The following is a 26,727-nucleotide window of genomic DNA, read 5'->3' on the forward strand; positions in this document are numbered from 1 at the left end:
AAATTCCTAATTATTTTAGAAAAGCTTTTCCTAAATTCTGTAAAGGATGAGAAAAATACAATATATCCTTTAATCAGGGCTTGACATTAACTTTTTTGATCACCAGCCACTGTGACTTGTAGTTTTCCAACGTTACTAGCCACTCACCATTTTCACTAGCCACACTTTTGTTGTTGGGAAATATATTTTATATGCATAAATTTTACTTTGGCATGCTAACATTTTTTACATTTTGTGCTATGTCCACATGCCTCCTAATTAATTTATCTGTTTTTAGGGCTCAACACTAAGGATTTACCATTATTTCCCCCTGGCCACACCAAATTATTTCCGTGCCACAAATTTTAAATAATGTGTCAAAACAAGCTAAATATAGCTGTGTACATCTTAAATTCATCAAAAATGTTCGTAAAAACAATTGATATTTTAAAAAAATTTCTCATGTATCTAAATCTACACACAGTAGTCGGTCCATGCTAAAGGTCCCAGATCATCAGGTAACTGATGACAAAATAGAGAGTTAATCTCCTATTAAAGCAATTTTACTGTAAAGGATGTTAATTAAACTATATTAACACAAATAACTAAGCTAAAGAAAGCGCAGGTGAAAAACATTCTGTGAGTGATAGTGAATCGCCTGATCATGCTGTCATTCAGTGTCCTGTTTTCTTTTGCTTTTGCGTAAAGTTATCAATCATGCTGCTTCTCCATTCACATTTCACTTTTGCACGCACATTGACAAACTCTCTTAAACTAACATTCTAAACTTGAGGGATGAGGCAGCTCTGGCAATTTAAACATTATTTTCAACCAGCCAAAGTGGCTAGTGTGGTGTCTGTCTAACCTGCTACAGCTGAAATCTACCCGCATTTGGCGGATGTTAATGTCAAGCCCTGCCTTTAATTAATGACCTTATCTACTGGAAAGGCCTTAATGATTTTGTTATAAAGGTTTGCAGTACAATGCAGATGAAATTTCCTACAAAACTCTCCATGCTGTAGCAAAACACCATTATCATCCAGCCCAAATCCCATCAGATTTCCACTCCTCAAAAATACTGACTTTCTACTAATATTTACATATCTATTTTCCAAGCTGGAGTGTTTTGGGAGTTACATTATGCTTGAACTGTATTTTCCAATAAAGCAACACCTGCTGGTGGAAATCAAGAAGTTGGAAAGTGTTGGCAACACAAAACACTTAATATCACAACACAGAAAGACATTTAGTCCACCTAATTCTTTTTAAATATGGCATTGAATGCAGCAAAAAGCGTGACCATTCTAAACAAATTATTGTGACCATTTTAATTTCAAACCACCAAATCAAAATCATTTATTTCTAATGTAATGCTATTTGTTTCTCCAAATAAATCCAAAACTTAATTTGTTGATAGCTTTAGTCATTCAGGTGGAAGTTGTCAAAGTGAAGGCAGGGTAGATAAATCTAGACAAACTTCCCATTTTTGACAAACAATGGTTTAAATCTGTCTGAATCTGAGCCTTTTAGGCTTTTACGTTATCTTCAGCAGTTCAAACACTCTAATGGCTAATGGACAGACGGCTGCTTCTCACTCAGGGCTGCTGGAGATGCTAATGAGATGGAGAGATGGGCACTAGTGGGCGGGGCTTTCCCCCTCTGATAACATCATACAAAGGGAGAATGTCAATCAAAGTGTTTCAGCATCAAGTCTGATTATAACAAACACAATTCACTCATGTTGAGCATCAGAGGCTGCTGGAGATACTCACACACTGCTGACACACACACATTACTGGGTTTAAAACCCGCATAAGAGTAATCTCTGCATAATAGGTGCTGTTTAAGAAAGGCGTCTCATCAAATCACTTTCCAAGCTAAAGAATGGTGATCATCAGTAAACATTAAAAGAGCTTTAGAATCCAGGAGGAGGCGACAGAATGTTGTTTAATTCATACTATATTTAAAGGTTCTTATTATTACCAAATATTCCTTAATGTGTGAGTGCAGAAAGGTCTGTGGAGTAAGGTTGTGAGTCTCTGATCCATTCTGACAGGATATGGCAGCAATGCTTTATTTAAGAACAATAAAACAATGATGAAGAAGCAGAAATCACTGTACTTACTGTATGATGTGAGGAAGAGATGTGTCATCTTGATGTTGTGTCAGTCGTCTTATATTGAGAATAGAGCCACTGGCTGCAGACCGCAGATGAAAGCTGAGACTTCATGCAATGATTTTAATGAGTACGCATATCCCTGCCCCTCAGAGAGACATCACTAACTCTATTGAGATCATATGTCTGAGACTGCATGTCTAAGATTGCATGTGCAAGTCTGCATCCAGATAACATTGGGTCTGGTGTAAGAACATCTCGTGTATTTTTCTTTATTTTTATTCTACTAATGGCAAATGACATCTTTGCTGTGAAAAACTATCTCTGTGCACACTAATACAGCCTAAAACAGACTAAACGTGATCTACCGCTAGTATGTGGAGTAACGCTCATAAAATCAGGGCTTGATGATTCAGGGAATAATAGTCCAGAGAGTGAATGTGGATAGACATGCCTCCTTTTTATTAGCATTAGCTCACAAAATAAATGACAAGACAGCAGCGTATATATGATGAACTGAGCTGACAACATTGAATGAATGAATGAATGAATAAAGAACAACTCTTTCATTCACAAATGAAGCAGGGGACATCATTCCAGTTCGGAGAAGATATTGCATTCATGAATACACAATCCTCAATTCCATCATTGTTAGTCGGCTCACCTCTCATCCAAAACCTGAAAATAATGAAAAAAAAAAAATTTCATCAAGATGAACACTTCTATTATTCACTTCGACTTGACACCAGGAAGTCGTAGAGTAAAATGTGTAAAAGTGTCAAATAAAACAAAAGTGTCATGGAAAAATGAGACTATACCATGTGTTTACTCAGCATAGATATACATACTGGGAGATCAATGCTTGATATGAGCAGAATCTGATTGGCTGATAGCTGCAATAACAGCACTCGTACAGCCTCTTCACCCATGTGTATTACTCCGCTTACAGACTGACAGCAGAACAATAACCTCACTACAGTGTGACAAATATTGCAGCTGTTGGACAACATCATGTTCTTTTGAGGCTTTTTTTAGTCGAGATTGTAGTTGTTTAGATAGCAATTATGCAGATTATTCATAAGGATAGTGCCTATTATTAATATTTATAATTTCAAAGATTCCACACATCATCATCCATTAGCCTGTCATACTGAGCAGGGCAAAGACAGTTGACATTCCACCACAAGATGGCGACAGAGACCACATAATAAGTCCTAGGGGGAGAAAACGACAGCTGATCAAATAATTAATGAACAGGTGAGTGGCATTCTAAGTTAATCTCTCTCTCTTTTGTATGGTGTAGTGCTGCATATGCCATATTCATGTTGTACCCTAGTCTGGTAGTGATTCTGGTAGCTTTTTGGGGGGTTATTTATTGTGATCTCCTGATTACAACAGAGAAATACTGCTAAATCTCTGTAGACTGATTACTTATCATGCTGATCAGCTGATTCTGCTTTTCTGACGTCAGCTGCAGATGTGAATGAATAGCGGAAGAAAGTAGTTCCTCATACAAAAGGATTTGAGACTGTCCATCTTTGATTTTCTTTTTTATACACACAATTATGTTGTCCAACTGTTGTTTAAACACAATATCACACTTGTAGCAGTGCGATATGGCAAATTTTCACGCACAAAGACAAAGACGAAATATTCTGTGGGCGCAGATGCCTTGTTGATGAGGCCAGAGGTCAGAGGAGAATGGCCAGACTGGCTCCAGCTGATAGAAAGGCAACAGTCACTCAAATAAGCACTCGTTACAACCGAGCTCTGCAGAAGAGCATCTCTGAACACACAACACGTCCAACCTTGAGGCGGATGGGCTACAGCAGCAGAAGAGCACACCGGGTGCCGCTCCTGTCAGCTAAGAACAGGAAACTGAGGCTACAATTCACACAGACTCACCAAAACTGGACAATAGAAGATTGGAGAAACGTTGCTGCTCTGATGAGTCTCCATTTCTGCTGACACATTCGGATGCTCGACTCAACAACATAAAAGCATGGATCATCCTGCCTTGTATCAGCGGTTCAGGCTGGTGGTGGTGGTGTAATGGTGTGGGGGAGATTTTCTTTGGGTCCATTAGTACCAATTGAGCATCAACGCCACAGCCTACCTGAGTATTGCTGCTGACCATGTCCATCCCTTTATGAGCACAGTGTCTCCATCTTCTGATGGCTACTTCCAGCAGGATAACGCAGCATGTCATAAAGCTCAATCATCTCAGACTGGTTTCTTGAACATGACGATGAGTTCACTGTACTCAAATGGCCTCCACAGTCACCAGAGCCCAATCCAATAGAGCAGCTTTGGGATGTGGTGGAACGGGAGATTGGCATCATGGATGTGCAGCCGACAAATCTGCAGCAACTGTGTGATGCTATAATGTCAATATGGAGCAAAAGCTCTAAGCAATATTTCCAGTAGCTTGTTGAATCTCCGCCACCAAGGCTTAAGGCAGTTCTGAAGGCAAAATGGGGTCCAACCCGGTACTAGTGAGGTGTACCTAATAAAGTGGCCGGTGAGAACACAACACCTACCCAGACAATATAGCACTGCAAACTTACACATGTTCAGAAAAGTCACTTTTTCACACTTTTCAAGGTTAAAAGTTGTTGGAGAAAAGATCAAGATCCTATAATGTAGTTGAAAAGCAGGAATAAACAAAAAAAAATAATAAATAAAAACATTAATCATATATAGAGAAAACTGCTAATTTCTGGATGTTTTTCGCAGTTTAGAGTGCAGGCGGTAGCAACACACATGAGCATAATATATAAATTGATAACCAGTGAGCTATACTGATTTAATCTAACACCACGCTTAATTATTTGTAATGAATGAGGTAATGAATATATCAGGTTTCACTGTCTCTTATACTTGTTGCAGTTGCACTATTGTACCAGCAGATGTGCTTCATCTCTATAGCACATATAAACAGTAAATGCAGCTAAAATACTGAATCTTTCAAACAATTATTTTACTTATTAACGTGGAATAAAATGTCCTACCAGCACTTACCCTTCATTCAGTGGTGAATTATCCACCCATATCATGTTGCCCTCGATCTCGGCATCAGTCAACCCAAGCCACACAGGCATTTTCACCTTCTCTGTGATGAATGAGGTTACACGTCTCTGTGTAAATAAAATCAGGAGTACTATTATTGTCTTTCATGCACCAGAGACCCAACTGATAGTGTCAACCAGTTGATCAACTGTCGACCTAATCAACCAGAAGAAATCAACATGGATGATCTGATGAGTAACAGAAGAAGAAAGAGAAAAGGAGTCAGAGAAAACAACCTCGAGCTCATCTGGAAGCTGTCATTAAAAAAGTATTTAACAGCGTTACTTGACTATCTAGAAAAATAAATAAGAAAACAAAAGTTGATAAAAGAAGTAGCACCATATATGCTTAATTTAGACTTTAAAATAATGTCTGTAAAATTGTAGCTGTAAGGCTCACCTCACATGTTGTTTTCATAGCATGAGTAAATTTAGCCAAAAGCTTGTCAGGCAAAACAAGCCTGAACATGGATTTGTGTAGGATGCCAAAGTATGTTAATGCAACTTATTACGCGGCCCTCCTGAATACCTGATTCTGATTGGTCATTCACAGAATTCAAGGTGTGTTATTTCCAGATAACAACCACTGAAACCAATTAAACTGACTCATCTGGCGATTATAGTAGGTTACTTATTTCTGTCAGCTTTGTGTTTTTGACTGTTTGTCTCCATCTAGTGTGTGAATAATGCGCAGGTTAGTGTATACTCCATCAGCTGTTTTAGTTTCTGTTGTGTTTTTGACTGTTTGTCTCCATCTAGTGTCTGAATAATGTGCAGGTTAGTGTATACTCCATCAGCTGTTTTAGTGTCTGTTGTGTTTTTGACTGTTTGTCTTCATCTAGTGTCTGAATAATGCGCAGGTTAGTGTATACTCCATCAGCTGTTTTAGTTTCTGTTGTGTTTTTGACTGTTTGTCTTCATCTAGTGTCTGAATAATGCGCAGGTTAGTGTATACTCCATCAGCTGTTTTAGTTTCTGTTGTGTTTTTGACTGTTTGTCTTCATCTAGTGTCTGAATAATGCGCAGGTTAGTGTATACTCCATCAGCTGTTTTAGTTTCTGTTGTGTTTTTGACTGTTTGCCTTCATCTAGTGTCTGAATAATGCGCAGGTTAGTGTATACTCCATCAGCTGTTTTAGTGTCTGTTGTGTTTTTGACTGTTTGTCTTCATCTAGTGTCTGAATAATGCGCAGGTTAGTGTATACTCCATCAGCTGTTTTAGTTTCTGTTGTGTTTTTGACTGTTTGTCTTCATCTAGTGTCTGAATAATGCGCAGGTTAGTGTATACTCCATCAGCTGTTTTAGTTTCTGTTGTGTTTTTGACTGTTTGCCTTCATCTAGTGTGTGAATAATGTGCAGGTTAGTGTATACTCCATCAGCTGTTTTAGTTTCTGTTGTGTTTGACTGTTTGTCTCCATCTAGTGTCTGAATAATGCGCAGGTTAGTGTATACTCCATCAGCTGTTTTAGTGTTTGTTGTGTTTTTGACTTTTTGTCTCCATCTAGTGTGTGAGTAATGCACAGGTTAGTGTATACTCCATCAGCTGTTTTAGTTTCTGTTGTTTTTTTGACTGTTTGTCTTCATCTAGTGTCTGAATAATGCGCAGGTTAGTGTATACTCCATCAGCTGTTTTAGTTTCTGTTGTTTTTTTGACTGTTTGTCTTCATCAAGTGTCTGAATAATGCGCAGGTTAGTGTATACTCCATCAGCTGTTTTAGTGTCTGTTGTGTTTTTGACTGTTTGCCTTCATCTAGTGTCTGAATAATGCGCAGGTTAGTGTATACTCCATCAGCTGTTTTAGTTTCTGTTGTGTTTGACTGTTTGTCTCCATCTAGTGTGTGAGTAATGCACAGGTTAGTGTATACTCCATCCGCTGTTTTAGTGTTTGTTGTGTTTTTGACTTTTTGTCTCCATCTAGTGTGTGAGTAATGCACAGGTTAGTGTATACTCCATCAGCTGTTTTAGTTTCTGTTGTTTTTTTGACTGTTTGTCTTCATCTAGTGTCTGAATAATGCGCAGGTTAGTGTATACTCCATCAGCTGTTTTAGTTTCTGTTGTTTTTTTGACTGTTTGTCTTCATCAAGTGTCTGAATAATGCGCAGGTTAGTGTATACTCCATCAGCTGTTTTAGTGTCTGTTGTGTTTTTGACTGTTTGCCTTCATCTAGTGTCTGAATAATGCGCAGGTTAGTGTATACTCCATCAGCTGTTTTAGTTTCTGTTGTGTTTGACTGTTTGTCTCCATCTAGTGTGTGAGTAATGCACAGGTTAGTGTATACTCCATCCGCTGTTTTAGTTTCTGTTGTGTTTTTGACTGTTTGTCTCCATCTAGTGTCTGATTAATGTGCAGGTTAGTGTATACTCCATCAGCTGTTTTAGTTTCTGTTGTGTTTTTGTCTTTTTGTCTTCATCTAGTGTCTGAATAATGCGCAGGTTCGTGTATACTCCATTAGCTGTTTTAGTTTCTGTTGTGTTTTTGTCTTTTTGTCTTCATCTAGTGTCTGAATAATGCACAGGTTAGTGTATACCCCATCAGCTGTTTTAGTTTCTGTTGTGTTTTTGACTGTTTGTCTTCATCTAGTGTGAGAATAATGCGCAGGTTAGTGTATACTCCATCAGCTGTTTTAGTTTCTGTTGTGTTTTTGACTGTTTGTCTCCATTTAGTGTCTGAATAATGCGCAGGTTAGTGTATACCCCATCAGCTGTTTTAGTTTCTGTTGTGTTTTTGACTGTTTGTCTTCATCTAGTGTGTGAATAATGCACAGGTTAGTGTATACTCCATCAGCTGTTTTAGTTTCTGTTGTGTTTTTGACTGTTTGTCTTCATCTAGTGTGTGAATAATGCGCAGGTTAGTGTATACTCCATCAGCTGTTTTAGTTTCTGTTGTGTTTTTGACTGTTTGTCTTCATCTAGTGTGTGAATAATGCACAGGTTAGTGTATACTCCATCAGCTGTTTTAGTTTCTGTTGTGTTTTTGACTGATTGGCGCCATCTAGTGTCTGAATAATGCGCAGGTTAGTGTATACTCCATCAGCTGTTTTAGTTTTTGTTGTGTTTTTGACTGTTTGTCTTCATCTAGTGTCTGAATAATGCGCAGGTTAGTGTATACTCCATCAGCTGTTTTAGTTTCTGTTGTGTTTTTGACTGATTGGCGCCATCTAGTGTCTGAATAATGCGCAGGTTAGTGTATACTCCAGCAGCTGTTTTAGTTTTTGTTGTGTTTTTGACTGTTTGTCTTCATCTAGTGTGTGAATAATGCACAGGTTAGTGTGTACTCCATCAGCTGTTTTAGTTTCTGTTGTGTTTTTGACTGTTTGTCTTCATCTAGTGTCTGAATAATGCGCAGGTTAGTGTTTGTCTCCATCTAGTGTCTGAATAATGCGCAGGTTAGTGTATACTCCATCAGCTGTTTTAGTTTCTGTTGTGTTTTTGACTGTTTGTCTTCATCTAGTGTCTGAATAATGAGCAGGTTAGTGTGTACTCCATCAGCTGTTTTAGTTTCTTTTGTGTTTTTGACTGTTTGTCTTCATCTAGTGTGTGAATAATGCACAGGTTAGTGTATACTCCATCAGCTGATTTAGTTTCTGTTGTGTTTTTGACTGTTTGTCTTCATCTAGTGTGTGAATAATGCGCAGGTTAGTGTATACTCCATCAGCTGTTTTAGTTTCTGTTGTGTTTTTGACTGTTTGTCTTCATCTAGTGTGTGAATAATGCGCAGGTTAGTGTATACTCCATCAGCTGTTTTAGTTTCTGTTGTGTTTTTGACTGTTTGTCTTCATCTAGTGTGTGAATAATGCACAGGTTAGTGTATACTCCATCAGCTGATTTAGTTTCTGTTGTGTTTTTGACTGATTGGCGCCATCTAGTGTCTGAATAATGCACAGGTTAGTGTATACCCCATCAGCTGTTTTAGTTTCTGTTGTGTCTTTGACTGTTTGTCTCCATTTAGTGTCTGAATAATGAGCAGGTTAGTGTATACCCCATCAGCTGTTTTAGTTTCTGTTGTGTTTTTAACTGTTTGTCTTCATCTAGTGTCTGAATAATGCGCAGGTTAGTGTATACTCCATCAGCTGTTTTAGTTTCTGTTGTGTTTTTGACTGTTTGTCTTCATCTAGTGTCTGAATAATGCGCAGGTTAGTGTATACTCCATCAGCTGTTTTAGTTTCTGTTGTGTTTTTGACTGATTGTCTTCATCTAGTGTCTGAATAATGTGCAGGTTAGTGTATACTCCATCAGCTGTTTTAGTTTCTGTTGTGTTTTTGACTGTTTGTCTTCATCTAGTGTCTGAATAATGCACAGGTTAGTGTATACTCCATCAGCTGTTTTAGTTTCTGTTGTGTTTTTGACTGTTTGTCTTCATCTAGTGTCTGAATAATGTGCAGGTTAGTGTATACTCCATCAGCTGTTTTAGTTTCTGTTGTGTTTTTGACTGTTTGTCTTCATCTAGTGTGTAAATAATGCGCAGGTTAGTGTATACTCCATCAGCTGTTTTAGTTTCTGTTGTGTTTTTGACTGATTGGCGCCATCTAGTGTCTGAATAATGCGCAGGTTAGTGTATACTCCATCAGCTGTTTTAGTTTTTGTTGTGTTTTTGACTGTTTGTCTTCATCTAGTGTCTGAATAATGCGCAGGTTAGTGTATACTCCAGCAGCTGTTTTAGTTTTTGTTGTGTTTTTGACTGTTTGTCTTCATCTAGTGTATGAATAATGCACAGGTAAGTGTGTACTCCATTAGCTGTTTTAGTTTCTGTTGTGTTTTTGACTGTTTGTCTTCATCTAGTGTCTGAATAATGCGCAGGTTAGTGTATACTCCATCAGCTGTTTTAGTTTCTGTTGTGTTTTTGACTGTTTGTCTTCATCTAGTGTCTGAATAATGAGCAGGTTAGTGTGTACTCCATCAGCTGTTTTAGTTTTTGTTGTGTTTTTGACTGTTTGTCTCCATCTAGTGTCTGAATAATGCGCAGGTTAGTGTATACTCCATCAGCTGTTTTAGTTTCTGTTGTGTTTTTGACTGTTTGTCTTCATCTAGTGTCTGAATAATGAGCAGGTTAGTGTGTACTCCATCAGCTGTTTTAGTTTCTTTTGTGTTTTTGACTGTTTGTCTTCATCTAGTGTGTGAATAATGCACAGGTTAGTGTATACTCCATCAGCTGTTTTAGTTTCTGTTGTGTTTTTGACTGTTTGTCTTCATCTAGTGTCTGAATAATGCACAGGTTAGTGTATACTCCATCAGCTGTTTTAGTTTCTGTTGTGTTTTTGACTGATTGGCGCCATTTAGTGTCTGAATAATGAGCAGGTTAGTGTATACTCCATCAGCTGTTTTAGTTTCTGTTGTGTTTTTGACTGTTTGTCTCCATCTAGTGTCTGAATAATGCGCAGGTTAGTGTATACTCCATCAGCTGTTTTAGTTTTTGTTGTGTTTTTGACTGTTTGCCTTCATCTAGTGTCTGAATAATGCGCAGGTTAGTGTATACTCCATCAGCTGTTTTAGTTTCTGTTGTGTTTTTGACTGTTTGCCTTCATCTAGTGTGTGAATAATGCGCAGGTTAGTGTATACTCCATCAGCTGTTTTAGATTGTCTCCATCTAGTGACTGGATAATGCACAGCATAGTGTATACCCCATCAGCTGTTTTAGTTTCTGTTAGCTTTGTGTTTTTGACTGTCTCCATCTCAAGTCTGAATAATGCACAGTTTAGTGTATTTTCTATCAGCAGTTTTCATTACTGCCAGTTTTGTCTTTAATTAAAGAATTAAAAGACTAAAAGAATTAAAAGATTAAAAGACTTCTACAGTTTAGAACAATTTTTTGACTCTAGTTTTTATGTTTTGTGGCAGGTAATCATGTAATAAACGGGATAAAGTATATTCAGGCGGTTCTTTTTTTCACATCAGGCTGAAGATAAGCTTGTCCTGAACTTAATTCATTACACAGATCATATGCAGTAAATGACATCATTACGCTAAAACCAGTTGCTGAACCGATACCGAATCGTCTGTGCCTTCATCATGATGCTTCGGAAAAATTATTAATTTTAACACCCATTAAATGATTGAACAGATGAAGATGGGGCATGAAATTAAAGTCCTCAACAGCGGCTGTATGAGTGTAGAACAAAATACATCCTGTAGCCAGAAAAAGAGAAAGCAACTGTTGCTATTTGATTCATATCTGTATGCAATGCTTGTGTATGCAATGGAAGTGCTCATAATGCAAGGATGCTAGGTGAAATATGTGCATGTGATATTTTAATAAAAAACAGCAAGATTAAGGTGCACTAGTCAACAAGTAGATGAAAAAGCTCCTCATAATTGATATGGATCCCCAACTGAGCCTGGTTTCTCTCCAGGTTTTTTCTCTCCTTCACTTTGGTCAATTGGTGACGTTTGTTCCTCCACTGTCACCATTAGCCTGCTTGGTTCAGGACTTGTGTTTCTGTGCATGGATGGATTTGCTCTTCAGTGTTTGGACTCTCAGCAGTGAAGAATAAACCACACTGAACTGAACTTCAGCTCTGAAATCTGGACTGACACAGTTTCAGTCTACTATAATCTTCTGTGTTCAGCTGCTGTGACACAATCTACATTGTAAAAGCGCTAGACAAATAAATATAAACTGAATTAGTCACTAAGAAGTAGTAGCAACAATAGCCGAGCCAAAAGCACAAACTGGGTGCTTTTTTTTTTTTTTAAACAAAGAACAACTATGAGTTTCAGCGGCGGAAGAAGGGATTTACAGCTAAACCAGTTAATAGTATTAACGCTAGAAATGAAGACCTAATCCTGTTTATAAAAAGTTCTTATTCTTGAGTTTGTTTATTAAAGTGAAACCGTTATAGATGGTAATGGATTTAACAGTGTTTAACAAGTCTGAAACTTACGTCTTTCTTGAATAGCATATATAATCTAAACCTGAATGCTTCTCCTCATCAAGCCTCAAGAAGAACCGGACACTGCTCAGGTTTTGTGAATAACCAGCTACGCTTTCTATTGTAAGTTGATAACACATTATATTAGCCTGGTAAATGTGGTAATATATAGTATGGGAGATCTGTCTATTCAGGTGGTATAGAAACATGACAATATGATGTTTATTTCTCTTACAAACTCACCTGCTTCTCTTCACTCTTAATGATGAGCAGATCCTCACCGCGGTCTCTGCAGTACTGTCTGCTTTCAGACCAGTTTTTGGAGTCCATGGAGGAGAAAAACTCATCTAAAGCACACCAAGGGGAGAGTGGGGTGAGATGGGACATTTTTTACTAATGTGCTGCTCATGATAAGAGGAAATCTGAATGTATTTATTGAATGTGATAACCACTTGAGATGAACAATCTCATTTACGAGGAGGTCCGTAAGAAGTACATAAATCAAACACATGTACAACATGTCATAAACACATGACTAACAAAACAAACAAACTTCACCTGAAACACTTCCCACAGTCTAATGCTGCGTTAACACCAGATGTGGAATGCGTGTGAAGCGCGAGTGATTTTCATGTTAAGTCAATGCAAATGCGCAAGTAGACATCATGCGGCGTGATACGCGCATCAATCTGGGCTGGGCTCAGTCAGAAGCACCATTGAAAGCCTCCATCATCCAGGTTCAGTTTCTGGAGGAGTTTAAGAGCTCACAGAGCTGGATGCACCTCTGAAAGGATCTAGTGCACTCAGACAAGGCCATAAACTTATCGACGCTGTTTTTCAGTCTTCATAAAGCACATAAACACTGTTATTTTCTTCTTAAAATCCATGTTAGCCATTTAGCAATGAAGCTAAAGTCACCAGGCAGACAGAAGCCCTAGCTGCATCTCAAATCGCATACTTATGCACTATTCTATGCCATTTTGTAGTATAAATAGTGTAAGTAGTGTGTTCACACTGAAAACTATAAAAATAATAAGTGCACTTTAATTACCCGGATGATGCACTCATTCAGCCGCTAAAATGAAGTGTGTAAAGATGGACACTTCACACACTCAACGACCACAGGTTTGCTTACGTAGCGGAAGGGGCGGAGCTATCGGACGCACATGTTGAATAACTTTATTTATTTTGGATGATGAAAGCAAAATTCTCCTACGAGAGTGATTATAGCGCCTCCCGATGGTGAATGCGGTAATACTCACGGCAGGTATTATTTCATAATTCGGTTGTTTATTTCACTGATTTGGCAACCGTCAAACGTCATCAGGGAAACGGTTTGAGTTTCCGCTTAATAAAAAAACATTAGTGTGCCATTTGGGACGCCACTACATACATATACTATCCTGTTGAGTGTGTAAGTGCATAAGTACATAGTGCATGAGTGCATAGTGTATAGTGTGCCATTTGGGAAGGGTTAGAAATCCGCATCTGTTCTGAAGTGAATTCGACACACGAATGAAGCGAGTAACCTCAAATGTTCACGTGGCTATTTAAGCGTGAATAGCGCAATTTATCCACGCGTTCCACGTCTGGTGTGAACACAGCATAAATCCTAAATCAACAAAACATATAATCGAAAATACAAACAAATTTATATACAAAAAACAATAAACATTTAAATTGGGACCAATATTAATAACATTTAAGTTGTTTCCAAAACAGAAAATAAATTAGCCCTGAAAAGACTAAATAACTTAATTAATCTAAAAGAGGAACGAATATTGACCTACCTATGACCATTTATGTGAAGCTGCTTTGACACAATCTACATTGTAAAAGCGCTATACAAATAAAGCTGAATTGAATTGAATTGAATATTGCTCCAGTCGGAAAGAGCATTTAACTTAATTTCAGGATGTTTTCCTCTGTATTTAAATGATGATAAGGCATTAGGAAGTGGTTTTAAACATGGCTAATTAGTTAAAAATAAAACGCCTATGTGGCTGCAAATTAAAATGTATCCTGATCTGAGACAACAGGTAAGCTAAAAATGTCGGCTATCTTCCAGAAATGCTCCAGAGATCTCTTCTGCAGCCCTGCAGTTTTTGATTTTACCCAAGAGTTGAACATTCTCCAACTACCAGCCCATTTGAAGGCACACGAAAGTAGTAATCAAGGCTTGGGGAATATTTGTAGACTGATGACTGATTATAAATTGTGTCTGGCATTCTGTCCCAGGAGAGAGCCCTGAGCTCATATTATCCTCGAGTCCTGGGCTCCCTCCTGTTTGTAAGGCGAGAGCGGAGCTTAAGCTCAGGTAGATCTCGAGAACTCTGCGCTTATTATATGGCTAATGTCAATTATGAATTGCTGATTAAGAGCTCATCAATGGTGCCATTATGGTTTGGTCTATTCACCTACGTCACATGTCTTTAGACTGTGTGAGGAAACTGGGGAACCCAGGGGAAACCCATGTGAGCATGAGGAGAACATGCAAAACTTCACACAGAAACACCAACTGACCAAGTAAGGATTTTGCAGCAATGACATTCTTGCTGTGAGGCAACTGTGCTAACCACTGGGCTACTGTGCCGCCCTGTCAAGGGAGGAGTAGAAGGGTGCATTCTTCACCATGAAGATGACTAAAGTAAGAAACTTTGATTATTTATAGTGAGTTAGGAATTATTCGATTGGTGAATCCTGTGTTGCTAATGCAGGACCATTTGTGGTCAATCATAAGCACGTGATCCTCTCGAAAATAGTTTATAAATAAACTTCACTTGATATATTTGTTTGGATGACTTCAGACATGCTAAAATTTGACTTTGAGGAGACTAAAACTGTTGTCACTGATGAGAATCCTGATCCCACGTGCTTCTTTTCACGGTCCTGCAGAAATAACATGGTGCATGATGAAAGTTGTCAAATGACAATACATGTAAATGGTTGTCTAGATGCAGTGGATGAGTCCATTTACACACTGGCTCATCTTACCCCACTCTCCCCTTTAACCAAACACACAAAGCACATTTCATTAAGCTGCACAAGTTTAGCTCAAGAATACTCCAGATGCTGTGCTAACCTTGTTTAGAAGCTTTGGTGGAGGGTTTTGCAGTAGTCTTAGTGGTGGGTTCTTGTCTCAGTGGTGGAGGGTGATGTCCAGGTAAGCAGAATTGTGTGCGCTGCAGATCTTCATCTGTGCACTTCTTCATGTTTCGCTCTGGTATGATGATGAAGTGCTGCAGTATGATGATGACCAGCAGAAGAACACAGAGGAGCCCGAGACTCACCGTCATTATCAGCAAATATCTGCTTCCTGACAAACACACCAATATCAGACACATCAATCTTCATAAGACATGGCTTTTTAAATTTGATGTAGACGAGATGTTAAAACAGTTCTAAATTACTGCATAGTTTTACTGAGGGAATAATGCTGAAAGATGCTTTAAGATAGCTAGAACTCCATAAATCAAATTACAAAACATAACTCTGACATCTAAAGCCACTCTCACACACACTGACTGCAGATACAGATATAGCCTTTCACAAGGGGGTAACTTTTGGTGGTGGTGGGGTGTACAGTTGAAGTCAGAATTATTCGCCCCCTGTTTATTTTTCCCCCAATTTCTGTAACAGAGAGCAGATTTCCTCAACACATTTCTGATCATAATAGTGTTAATAACTCATCTCTAATAACTGATTTATTTTCTCTTTGTCATGATGACGGTAAATAATATTAGACTAGATATTCTTCAAGACACTTCTATACAGCTTACAGTGACATTTAAAGGCTTCACTAGGGTAATTAGGCATGTTAGGTTAATTGGGTATAAAACTGTCTGCTGAAAAGACTGAGACACTGTGTGTGTAGCTGCTGTCAGAAGCAATTCTTATATTACACTCTATAAACATACACTTTACATTAAAAAGGTCAATGAATAGTTAAAATGTTCAGAGTAATCATTAGAATAAATAAGTAATGTATATTTGTTGTTAATGCATGTTAATTAATTTAAAGTTATTTAACTAAAAATATAAGGGGGAGGGGGAACCTTTTCTTGCTATGTTTAGCTTGGGATTTATTTCATTGTTGCAATCAAGATATACTTCCATTGCACTACAAGTGGTACAGCCACAAGGTGCTGTGCTAAAACACGTTTTTAAGGATTAAGAAGTGCAAAGAAGTTTGTTTAAGAGAAACTGCAACCCTTCAAGTTTATTCCTCTTGAGTTAGAGAGGCCAATGAGGTATGTGTCATATGGTGTTAACGTATGTGAACATGTATGATAATTTGTCCGTATGTTAATCTATAATTAGCCAATCAAGTGTATTTCTTTACATGTTGAATGTGCACTTTATCTTTTAGTTGTTTGTATGTTGTTCATTTCGTGCAACATCACCTTTAAAGGGTTAATTGAAGTTTATGTATTTCTTTTCATAGATCTGACAGCATTATTGGGACATAAAGTAGTGCAAGGCTAGAATTTACAAGACACCACAGACTCATGTCCAAATAAATGTCAGTTAAAATCAAGAACAGCTTGAGCCTTTGTTTCATCTCGAAGGGGAGTAACAGTGTGTGCCACACACACACACACACACACACACGCACACACACACACACACACACACACACACACACACACACATGCAGGTAATCACCTGACATAAGTTAATGCCGGAAATATTAAAATAATTATCGCAACTTAAAACATGAATAAACCCGGAATAACCCAAACTCTCGTCCTCCCCCTGCTGTTTTTGTTCGGTTTGCAGTGCATGCTGGAGCTCCTCACTCACACGCCTTCTTTCAACTACATGGTGGGTTTCAAAATGTCTCCTAACATTTGATTTTCTACAAGAGGACATGCGTTGTGTGCAGATCAGACCGAGCAGAGCAGCAGGGTTTTCAATAAAAGCAAATGTTTCTGCTCACTTATTTTGAGCCTTTCAATGCTCCTCAGAATGTTTTTCTTTTTGGCATCATCAGCACTCATGAATGTTGTTTGAATTTACGTGCACGCGCAGTTATTATAAAAACGCTAGTTTATTCACAGCGCCGCAAACATGCATAGTTCCAAATGTCACGTTTTATAAGCTGAGTTTTTATTCATTTTCCTGCAAATGTTACAATAACGAGGCGATGGTAAATGTATTTTCAACAGGAAACTGATTTCTAGTGACGGTTATCATTATTTAAACAGCAAAATATTATTGAAGGGAGACCGCTGGAGAGCCACGTATTTTTAGTCAAAGAGCCACACGTGGCTCAAGAGCCATAGGCTTCCAGACCACTTAAATAAACTGTTACTTACTGCGTTTCTCAGCTCTTCCCTCATCCTCGCTCTGACTCTGAGCTCCAGATGGATTATTCATATTCCTGTGTTCATTAAAGGTCTCCAACTCCATGTTCTGCTCTTATGTCTTGCTGCAAGTCTTCACAGATGAGCCGTGGTTAAGATGCACGGCTAAGATTCTTAGCTAAGATGAGCTAAGATGCACCTACAGCTTTGATCAGCGAGATTAGTGGTTTCACTTTCCATGCGTTTTGCCTGTCCATATACAGTTGAAGTCAGAATTATTCACCCCCCTTTGAATTTTTCGTTCTTTTTCAAAATATTTTCCAAATGATGTTGAACAGGAAATGTTCACAGTATGTCTGATAATATTTTTTCTTCAGGAGAAAGTCTTATTTGTTTTATTTCAGCTAGAATAAAAGCAGTTTTTAATTTTTTAAACACCATTTTAAGGTCAATATTATTAGTCCCTTTCAGCTATATTTGTTTTCCGATAGTCTCCAGAACAAACCATCATTATACAATCACTTGCCTAATTACCCTAACCTGCCTAGTTACCCTAATTACCCTAGTGAAGCCTTTAAATGTCACTTTAAGCTGTATAGAAGAGTCTTGAAGAATATCTAGTCTAATATTATTTACTGTCATCATGATGAAGAGAAAATAAATCAGTTATTAGAGATGAGTTATTAACACTGTTATGCTTAGAGATGTGCTGGAGAAATCTGCTCTCTGTTACACAGAAATTGGGGAAAAAATAAACAGGGGGCGAATAATTTTGACAGCTGCATATTGGGGACTGAAAACTAGGGATGGCTTATGTTTATCGTCAGCTTTTTATAAGCCTTTTTTCCGTATTCAAACCCAAGAGATTTATACTAGCGCCAAGCAGAAGAGTATGCAATATCACTCCTTGACGTTAGATGGCGCTGCACAACTTTAAGCTTCCAACACCCGCTTATAACACAGAAGAAGAGGAGGAGAGGAAGTTTACATGTTTGTTGTTGAAGTTACTGGTGACTCGAACAAGCATGGATGGTTCAAGAAGTAGCTTGAATCTGATCTGATTGGTGGAGAAGGTTAGGGTCAAAAACAAAACCGCGCCTAGTGCGGTACAATGGAGAGGGCGACGTCCCCGACACCACCCTCACCACCCACACCCTCAGTTATATTCAAAATAGAGAGGGCGGCGTCCGCAACAGCCCCCCCAGCTTTCACTTTAGGGTTGAGGGCGATGTGACCATCTTTGTTTAGAGCGGCAGTTCAGCTTGCTCCGGTCCTGCTTAGGACGGTATAGCAGGGGGTATATACAGGTATATACAATAGGGGTTGTGGTGGGTGGGGGACAAGAAACAGTCCAGGATTAAAACACAAACTGGCCACAGAACAGTGAAAACACTCACATAAAACTGTAACAAGACTTTACACGGATGTAGAGTGACTCAGGTGCTTATATAAGTGCGTATATTAGTTGCAGGTGTTTTAGTGATTAGAGTCCAGTTCATGCTTATCAGGTGTGAGGTGCAAAGAACTATGGGATATTTAGTCCAGATGGCTCTTGGAGTGTATGGCTGAATGGAGTGTCCTCTCCATCAGAGAGTCTAGCAGTCACTTAAACAGATATTCTGACATACATCGATTTGGTTTCTTGAAATAAAAGGTAAATCATGCAAATGAGCTACTAAATTTAACTAAATATTAAACTAAACAGTACTGAAATTATTTTATATATCATGTATGCAGTCCCCACAAGTGTGAATGCAATCGCAAATGTTTAACCGAGATGTTTATAAAACACATAAAAATAGATATTTGAATCAGATTACAGAGTACATGTAAACAGATCTGCACACGCTACACACACACACACACACACACACACACACACACACACACACACACACACACACACAGAGATAGTATCAAGCTTGGTTGTTATCTTTAACTTTACCTTATTCACAGGATGTCAAGTGAACACTTGAAGGGCAAAGCTTTGAGGTTTATTTCGTTCATAATGAGCACTACTACATAAATTAAGAAGAGCACATTTGGATCACAAAATAACTCATAATTTCTTACATTTATACAGCACTTTTTGGGACACTCAAAGTGTTTACAGATATCGAGGGTAATCTCCTCATCCACCACCAGTCTGCAGCTGCACACGGGCTGTGTTTCAATCCACTTAGACACACACTTGCAAACGTGTGTCAGTCACCTTTTTAAAGTGTTTTCCACTTCATCAAGTGAATGATGGATTTGTACATGGACATACCCTCGATCCTTTGATTTTGATTGGCTTCATGTGTCCACTCAGCTCCTATTTGGGACAGAATGCAATGCGATTGTGACGTCTCAACAGTGTAGATCCTAAGTGCTCAAGGGTTTAGGGCACTTCATTTAAACCCTGATGCTCTGCCAGTAGTGAACACTTGTCTGACGTAATCAATGATGTGCATCTGAGGAAACGAGATGGAGGGAAGTTAATAAGTGAAGGGCATTAAAAAGTGGACAGGAGAGAATCAAGACCTCGGTTTAATGTCTCACCTGCATTACATTTCAATTGAACAGGTTCATGCCTATGCCCTATGTGTTTAGCCGGGAGAGTTTGCGCTAAGAGGTAAGGAAAAGTGCTTCTTTTTTTCGTTTTTCTGCTCAGCTCAGCACGAGCTCTCCCTGTTACGAGGGCTTAAGTGTGTGTGTGTGCGCATGCATGTTTGTTTGTTTGGTGCTGTCTATGTTTGTATGTGTTTGAATGAGAGGCAGTGTGGTGCTGTGTGTCTGTGTGTTTATACAGACAGCTTGTTATAGCCTCCCCCCTAACATGTAACACTGTATATGGAAAGCGAATTGAACCGAATAGAAAGAGTCTTTGGTTTCCTGTCACGTAATAAGACACATATCTGCGTAGAGAAAGCTACAGACACACTGGGTTCCTGCTTGTTCTGTAAACATCTGATAAAGACACTGTTATCTAAGCAGGCCCCCGAGACACATCAATGGCAGTTTTTAAGTTCACCAGCTAAAGATGAGGTGTCGAGATATTATTGGAAGTGTCAGTTTAGGGCTTTAAGCTGTCACGGCAACCATATACAATACACACTATGTGGGAAATGCGCCAATAACAGTAGGAAATATGTCAGCATAAAATCATTTCTACGAAAGATTGTCAGACTTTAGCGTTAGTGACGAGATTTATAGTCGAACAAGTGCGAACATTACATTAAACAACGGATTGCAGCTTTTATACTAAGCCTTCTTTCCACGTGTTGTTTATTTATATTCTGTATCGTAAAGTTCCACATTACGCCTATAAGGGCACAGGCATGCCTAAAACTATTAATGAGGCATATACAGTAGCTTACCTTGTCATTGCTGGGGTTGACAGGTATTTTGCTGATAAACTTTCTAAACTCCGGCGACAAATCCAACTCCAGCAACAGTAAATAGACAAGTTTACCGCAGATTTTTCTTACGCTGCCGCTGCAGCGATGTGGTTTTCAGATGCGATTTCCCTTTTCTTTTTCCGTTGCATTTCTTTATATTTTTATTTTTACTCAGTAACGCATATGATTTAAAATGTAGCGAAGTAAAATACTTAAGTTTAGGCAAATCATACTTAAGTAAAAATTACAGATTTTAAACTACTCTAACAAGTACTAATTCTCAAAAAAAACTACTTAAAGGGTCACGAAACACCAAAACACATTTTTTGAGCTTTTGACAGTGGTATATGTGTCCCACACTGCTAAAAACACTATTAGGACACCTATATTTCACTAAAAAGTGTAAATTGGTTGTTTTTGCGTTATTTCAAGCAAATTCGTACTTCCTGTTTGAAACGAATTTTTGAAGCTGCGTCACGGTCATGACATAATAGCGTGTATTCCAGCGTGCAGACTGGACGTCTGTGCCTGAGTGAGTCTTATTACGTCTTACAGTGTGCTGCATTAATGCATGAGTAAGGCTTGGTTCAAACCAATCAGCGCACTCTATTGTGCAACTTCATTAATATTCATTTGTGTCACCGTGTTTACACCACAAAGACGCCACGTTGTGTTGGCAAAACAAGCGTGAAGTGTTGCTTTTATAGTTTGCTGCAGTGAAGTTTCGTTTTCATTTTCTCTTTGTGAGAGCTCAGACTCACGTGTGGATTAACAGTGTACGCGACGCTCGACAACAATAACTTACGTGTCTAAGGAGGATTATTGTTTACCTGAGAGCTGTTCTCATCTGCAAACGCTGAAATCTGGATTTGCTTGTAGTATTCTCTCCATAAAGACGCGGCTCTAGTTGCTGGCGATTGTCCTGTCTCTACAGATTTGGTAAGTGAGCGACCAGTGCTCTTTGTTTATTCAGTTTGCTCGTATCGAATTAAGTTAACTATAGCACTGAGTGCAGAAATGTTAGCACCGCATTTAGTGACCGGAATAACACACGCGGCTTTCTGACGCTACCTGCCGTGTGCATCTAAGTTTCCGGGAAATGCGGAATATTTTTTTTCTCTCATTCGCCGTGCGGTATCAAACATTGCATGAAAAATACACGCTTAGAGCAGTTCCTCGAATCAAATACCTCGTTTGTCGCGAGGGGCATGAATGAATTCCCTGAATGAAAGAGCCAAACTGCAGTCCAACATTTATTAATTCAGCAAATAATTCGACTACAGATGTCCATGTAGGTTAAACACCATCGCTTTCTCCTGTCTGTGTGTGTGTGTATTTTGACTCTGAAACTCGCGCGTGCCCAAATAGACACTCCCACACCATCCTACTTTAGTTCCTCTGACACTCCCCCCTAAACAGAGCTGGACACGCCCACTTTTCTAACTTTTTCGAAAGTAGAGGTGTGAAAACACCCTGCTGAAACGAGGGGGTTTCATGGCCCTTTAAGTACAGTAACAAGAGTAAATGTAATTCGTTACTTTTCACCTCTATGCCTGTGTAAATACATACATTTCTCTGCTGGTTCCTAAAGGCGAGAGTAATAGCAATTATCCTAAATATGTGTATCATTTCCTCAAAAAAAAAAAAAATAAATTAATAAGAAAACTGTAGAGATGAACACTGGAGTGTTTTATCCATTTATATAGATCGGCTATGAAGCGCACATTTGTTTAATCAATAATTAAGAGTGCTGGTGAAACAGATATAAAAACACGACACAGAGAGGTCATTTTGATATATATATATAAATTATTGCCTTAGAACTTAAATAAACTTTAAAATGGAAAAACAACACTAAATCTGTTGACTGTGAAATGTAACATTTTTAACCCAACAAGTTGAGTAATTAAAAAATAACTTATTACAGGTTAAAAATAACCCAACAAAGCACCACATATTTAACTCACTGGTTGAGTTATTAAATAAATAACCAAATAAAGGTTCAAAATAACCCAACAAAGCACCAAATATTTAACCCAACGGGTTGAGGTATTAGAAAAATAAGCAAATACCACACGTATGAGCTGTATTAATGAGGATATTAGACTAGCATTTCACTTTACAAAGATTCTTGTTCTGCTTTTGTTTATTTTATTCTCTCTTCTGCTTGATTTGTTATCAGTCTAAAGCACTCTAAAAGTGTTTCTGATTAGTGATCGGCACAAACATCACCATAACTCTTCATGTTCAATAGCAATAATCAGATAAATATGAGTTTCACTCAGGTCATTGACACTGTTTACGTTCTGCTCTCCAATATGGCTGACATGAAAACACAAAACGAATAATCATGAAGTTTATCATTTCCTGTTTGTAACCTTCTGATTATTTAATTTGCCATTTTTTTGATTGTATGTTGTCAGATTCCTTAGAATCAATCAACTCAATCAGCTAAAAAGATATGAATATGGAATAAGTATACAGTATATGTAGCAGTAGAGGAAGGCAGATCCAATTCATTGTTTACTTAATATTTGGGGGCAAAATAGACGCAGCTCCATACTCCACACAACAGACGAATTAATCAGAGGCATTTAAAACACATTGGATTTATTTATGATGTTTTGACATAAATCTTGTTCTTATGCATTTCATTTATGTTTAACTAATGCATACCAATCACAATGTTTATTAGTTCAGTTCAATTGTGGTTGAAGTATGCAAGTCAAATGGATAGGATTTTTCTATGCAACCAGAATACCGACGTTTTATTTGTTAGAGCTAAATGTTTTCACTGAATTCAAGTGTGCTGTTGGGTCATTTTCATTCACTCTGGGCTGATTGTGAGTCTTCATTTGGTCACAGCATTCTCCGTTTCAGCAAATGGGATAATTGTTGCTGATGAATCTTATTTTGACAAATATTTTGTGTAAATGCTGTGGAATTTTTCATAAACCCAACAACCCTGTTCAGACTGACTCCCCTTTGGTCATGTAGGTGCTGTTTTTGCCCCATTGACTTCCATTATACTCACATGTATTGATTGTACAGCATATAATCATGCATTACTGAAAGTTGCTGGTTTTCCATGTTGGAAAAGCATTCCCTGTTCCCTTCATAGAGAAGCCAGAATCTCTTCAGCACAGGTCTATGTACATTAATGCTGCACACTGATGATCAACAGTAAACATTACACACTTCAACTCCTAATCCCAACAGGGAAAACCAACAACACTCAAGAATGCATGATCATCTGCTGTCATGGCTGGAATAAAAGCAGTTTTTAATTTTTGTAAACACATTATTTTAAGGGCAAAATTATTAGACCCTTTAAGCTACATTTTCTCGATAGTCTCCAGAACAAACCATCGTTATACAATAACTTGCCTAATTACCCTAACCTGCCTAGTTACCCTAATTACCCTAGTGAAGCCTTTAAATGTCACTTTAAGCTGTATAGAAGTGTCTTGAAGAATATCTAGTCTAATATTATTTACTGTCATCATGACTAAGAGAAAATAAATCAGTTATTAGAGATGAGTTATTAACACTGTTATGATTAGAAATGTGTTGGAATGCTCTCTGTTAAACAGAAATTGGGGAAAAAATAAACAGGGGGCGAATAACTCTGACTTCAACTGTGTGTGTGTGTGTATATATATATATATGTACACACACACACACACACAGACAGACACGCACACACACACAAACACACTCTACATTTACATTTACATTTAGTCATTTAGCAGACGCTTTTATCCAAAGCGACTTACAAATGAGGACAAGGAAGCAATTTACACAACTAAGAGCAACAATGAACAAGTGCTATAGGCAAGTACTCTACTCTCAGGGATGCTTATAAAGGATTTAATCTTCCAAAAAAATCATTGTAAGAGCTAAAGAAAAAAAACAAAACAATAATCATATTCTTCAAATAGAGATAAACATACGCCAATAAACTGATAAATGCATATTTAGCGTCTCATATTCACTGTACAGGCTTAGATTATAAACTTGCTGTGCTGTATTGTAGTAAAGTCTAAGCAATACTAATAGTTTTAACACTAATATGACAATATTTAATGCAGATGAAGCATTTATGATGTTACAACAATGCTTTTAGACTGCAATATTAACAGCTTTAGCAGTAAATTCTAGTAAAATTGGCCATCTCAGTTTAGAGGGATTAATTCAAAACACATGACATGATCAAAATAAGAGACTTTAATGCCTGTAATTGTCCTATTTGGTGTATAAATAATGAGAAACTAGTAGAAACAATAAATTATATGCCCTTTGTACAAAACTAACAAGTAAAATGGACATCACTGACATTCAAAACCCTTATATAAGTGATCACAACAATCAAACATGGCCCAATACAAACCCTAAACTCAAAATAAAGTCTTTCAAATGTCGCTGAATAAATTATAAACAATACCTTGTGCCTTTCATCAGCCAGCAGCTAAAGTGGGAGAAAGCTTTCACAGAGAGCATCCCAAAGTCCTGATGTTTCCTTCTGTAGCGCTAATCACTTCACCAAAAACAAACAAACAAACAAACAAACTAACAGCCTCTTCAATGTTTACACGCAGCACTGTTATAGGACAACACCCCCTCTACAGGATGGAGGCAGAAGTGTCAGCGATTGAGAGTTATTGGTCATCTACTGTGACACGTCGTTTATTTCCCTTGTGCTCTATACCACTATATTACTTTATTATATTATTTAATTCTTTTCCCTTTAATAAAGTAATATCTGTATAGTTTGCATAGACTGTGTTCTTTGCTTGATTTGTTTATAAAGCCTACTGTAACTGTTTAAAAAAACTTAGTCACCTATAATAGTATAAAATCAGAATCAGGATTTAGCAATCAGAAGTGCTGGTGTGCTTGAGTGATTCCTTTTAATGACCATATTCTAGAAATAGATCAGTTGTTGCTGTTTCCAATACAAAAATGGGGGAATGAAGCCAACTATTCAAAAAAAAAAAAAAAAAAAAAAAAAGCCAAATTGGTTCATTTGTTCTAAATTGTCTTATCAATCTTGCCCCTGAAAACTATTTTCTGTAAAATTAAATGAAGAAAATCGTAAAAAGCTCCTATTTTGCACTTTCACTTTCATTTTTACAGCCAAGAGCTACCTCTGCACATCAGCATTAACAGTGGCCACCAGCAGGGGGAGCAAACACGTGTGATGTACTGCATTGTGTTCATGTTCTGGGTTCATTTAGCCTATACGTCTCTCTGAATAGATTTTTATTTACAGTGCTTTAAGTAATGCATGCAGGATAACTACACTGTAAAAAATGCAGGGTTCCACACAAATTTTTCATGTTGTCTCAACACAAATTGATTAAGTTAACTTAACCCTTTTAACAAATGTATGTGCATTGAAGAGGAAAATTTAGTTGTCCCAATTAAATCTTAAGAATTGTGTTGTTTTAGCTAATTTTAATTAAGTATTTGAACAAGTAAAAAGAAAAAAAAGAAAAAATTAGTGTATAAAATATATAGAATATTAATGAAAATTAACTTAATCCTGAAAAAACTTTCCACTGCATTTCATTGCTGTCATTAAAGGACCTGCTGAGATCATTTCAGTGATCGTCTTGTTAACTCAGGTGAGATTGTTGATGAGCACATGGCTGGAGATCATTACGTCAGGCTGATTGGGTTGGAATGGCAGACTTGACATGTTAAAAGGAGGGTGATGCTTGAAATCGTTGTTCTTCCATTGTTAACCATGGTGACCTGTCGTCATTGTGTTGCTTAAAAATGGCTTCACATGCCAGGATATTGTTGCACCTAAATCAACAATTTATAGGATCATCAAGAACTTCAAGGAAAGCGGTTCAATTCTTATTAAGGAGGCTTAAGGGTGTCCAAGAAAGCGCTAGGATCGTCTCCTAAAGAGCATTCAACTGCAGCAGGCAGGTATGAGCACATCTGCACTCACAGTGATGTGAAGACTTTTGGAAGATGGCCTGGTGTCAAGAAGGGCAGCAAAG

At 37.9% G+C, this 26,727-nt stretch overlaps 1 protein-coding gene across 4 annotated transcripts; it reads right to left on the bottom strand.

Annotated features, from left to right (window-relative positions):
• Window positions 1–2,280: 2,280 nt before the first annotated feature.
• LOC110438686 (C-type lectin domain family 4 member E) lies at window positions 2,281–25,339 on the bottom strand. 4 transcript variants are annotated; one of them, XM_073943786.1, is made up of 5 exons: window positions 25,158–25,339; window positions 15,110–15,343; window positions 12,271–12,374; window positions 5,117–5,232; window positions 2,281–2,773 (listed from the first exon to the last, which is right to left on the bottom strand). In XM_073943786.1, exons 2-5 carry the CDS (start codon window positions 15,321–15,323, stop codon window positions 2,662–2,664), a joined length of 546 nt encoding a protein of 181 aa, XP_073799887.1. In that variant the 5' UTR covers window positions 15,324–15,343; window positions 25,158–25,339; the 3' UTR covers window positions 2,281–2,661. The 4 variants fall into 4 exon arrangements, with proteins under 4 accessions (XP_073799887.1, XP_073799888.1, XP_073799889.1 ...); XM_073943787.1 differs by lacking the exon at window positions 25,158–25,339 and adding an exon at window positions 19,407–19,522; XM_073943788.1 differs by lacking the exon at window positions 25,158–25,339 and adding an exon at window positions 19,279–19,522.
• Window positions 25,340–26,727: the final 1,388 nt, after the last annotated feature.

The sequence above is a fragment of the Danio rerio genome, chromosome 3 (genome assembly GCF_049306965.1).
Source record: "Danio rerio strain Tuebingen ecotype United States chromosome 3, GRCz12tu, whole genome shotgun sequence".
In the NCBI taxonomy this organism is placed as follows: Eukaryota; Metazoa; Chordata; class Actinopteri; order Cypriniformes; family Danionidae; genus Danio; species Danio rerio.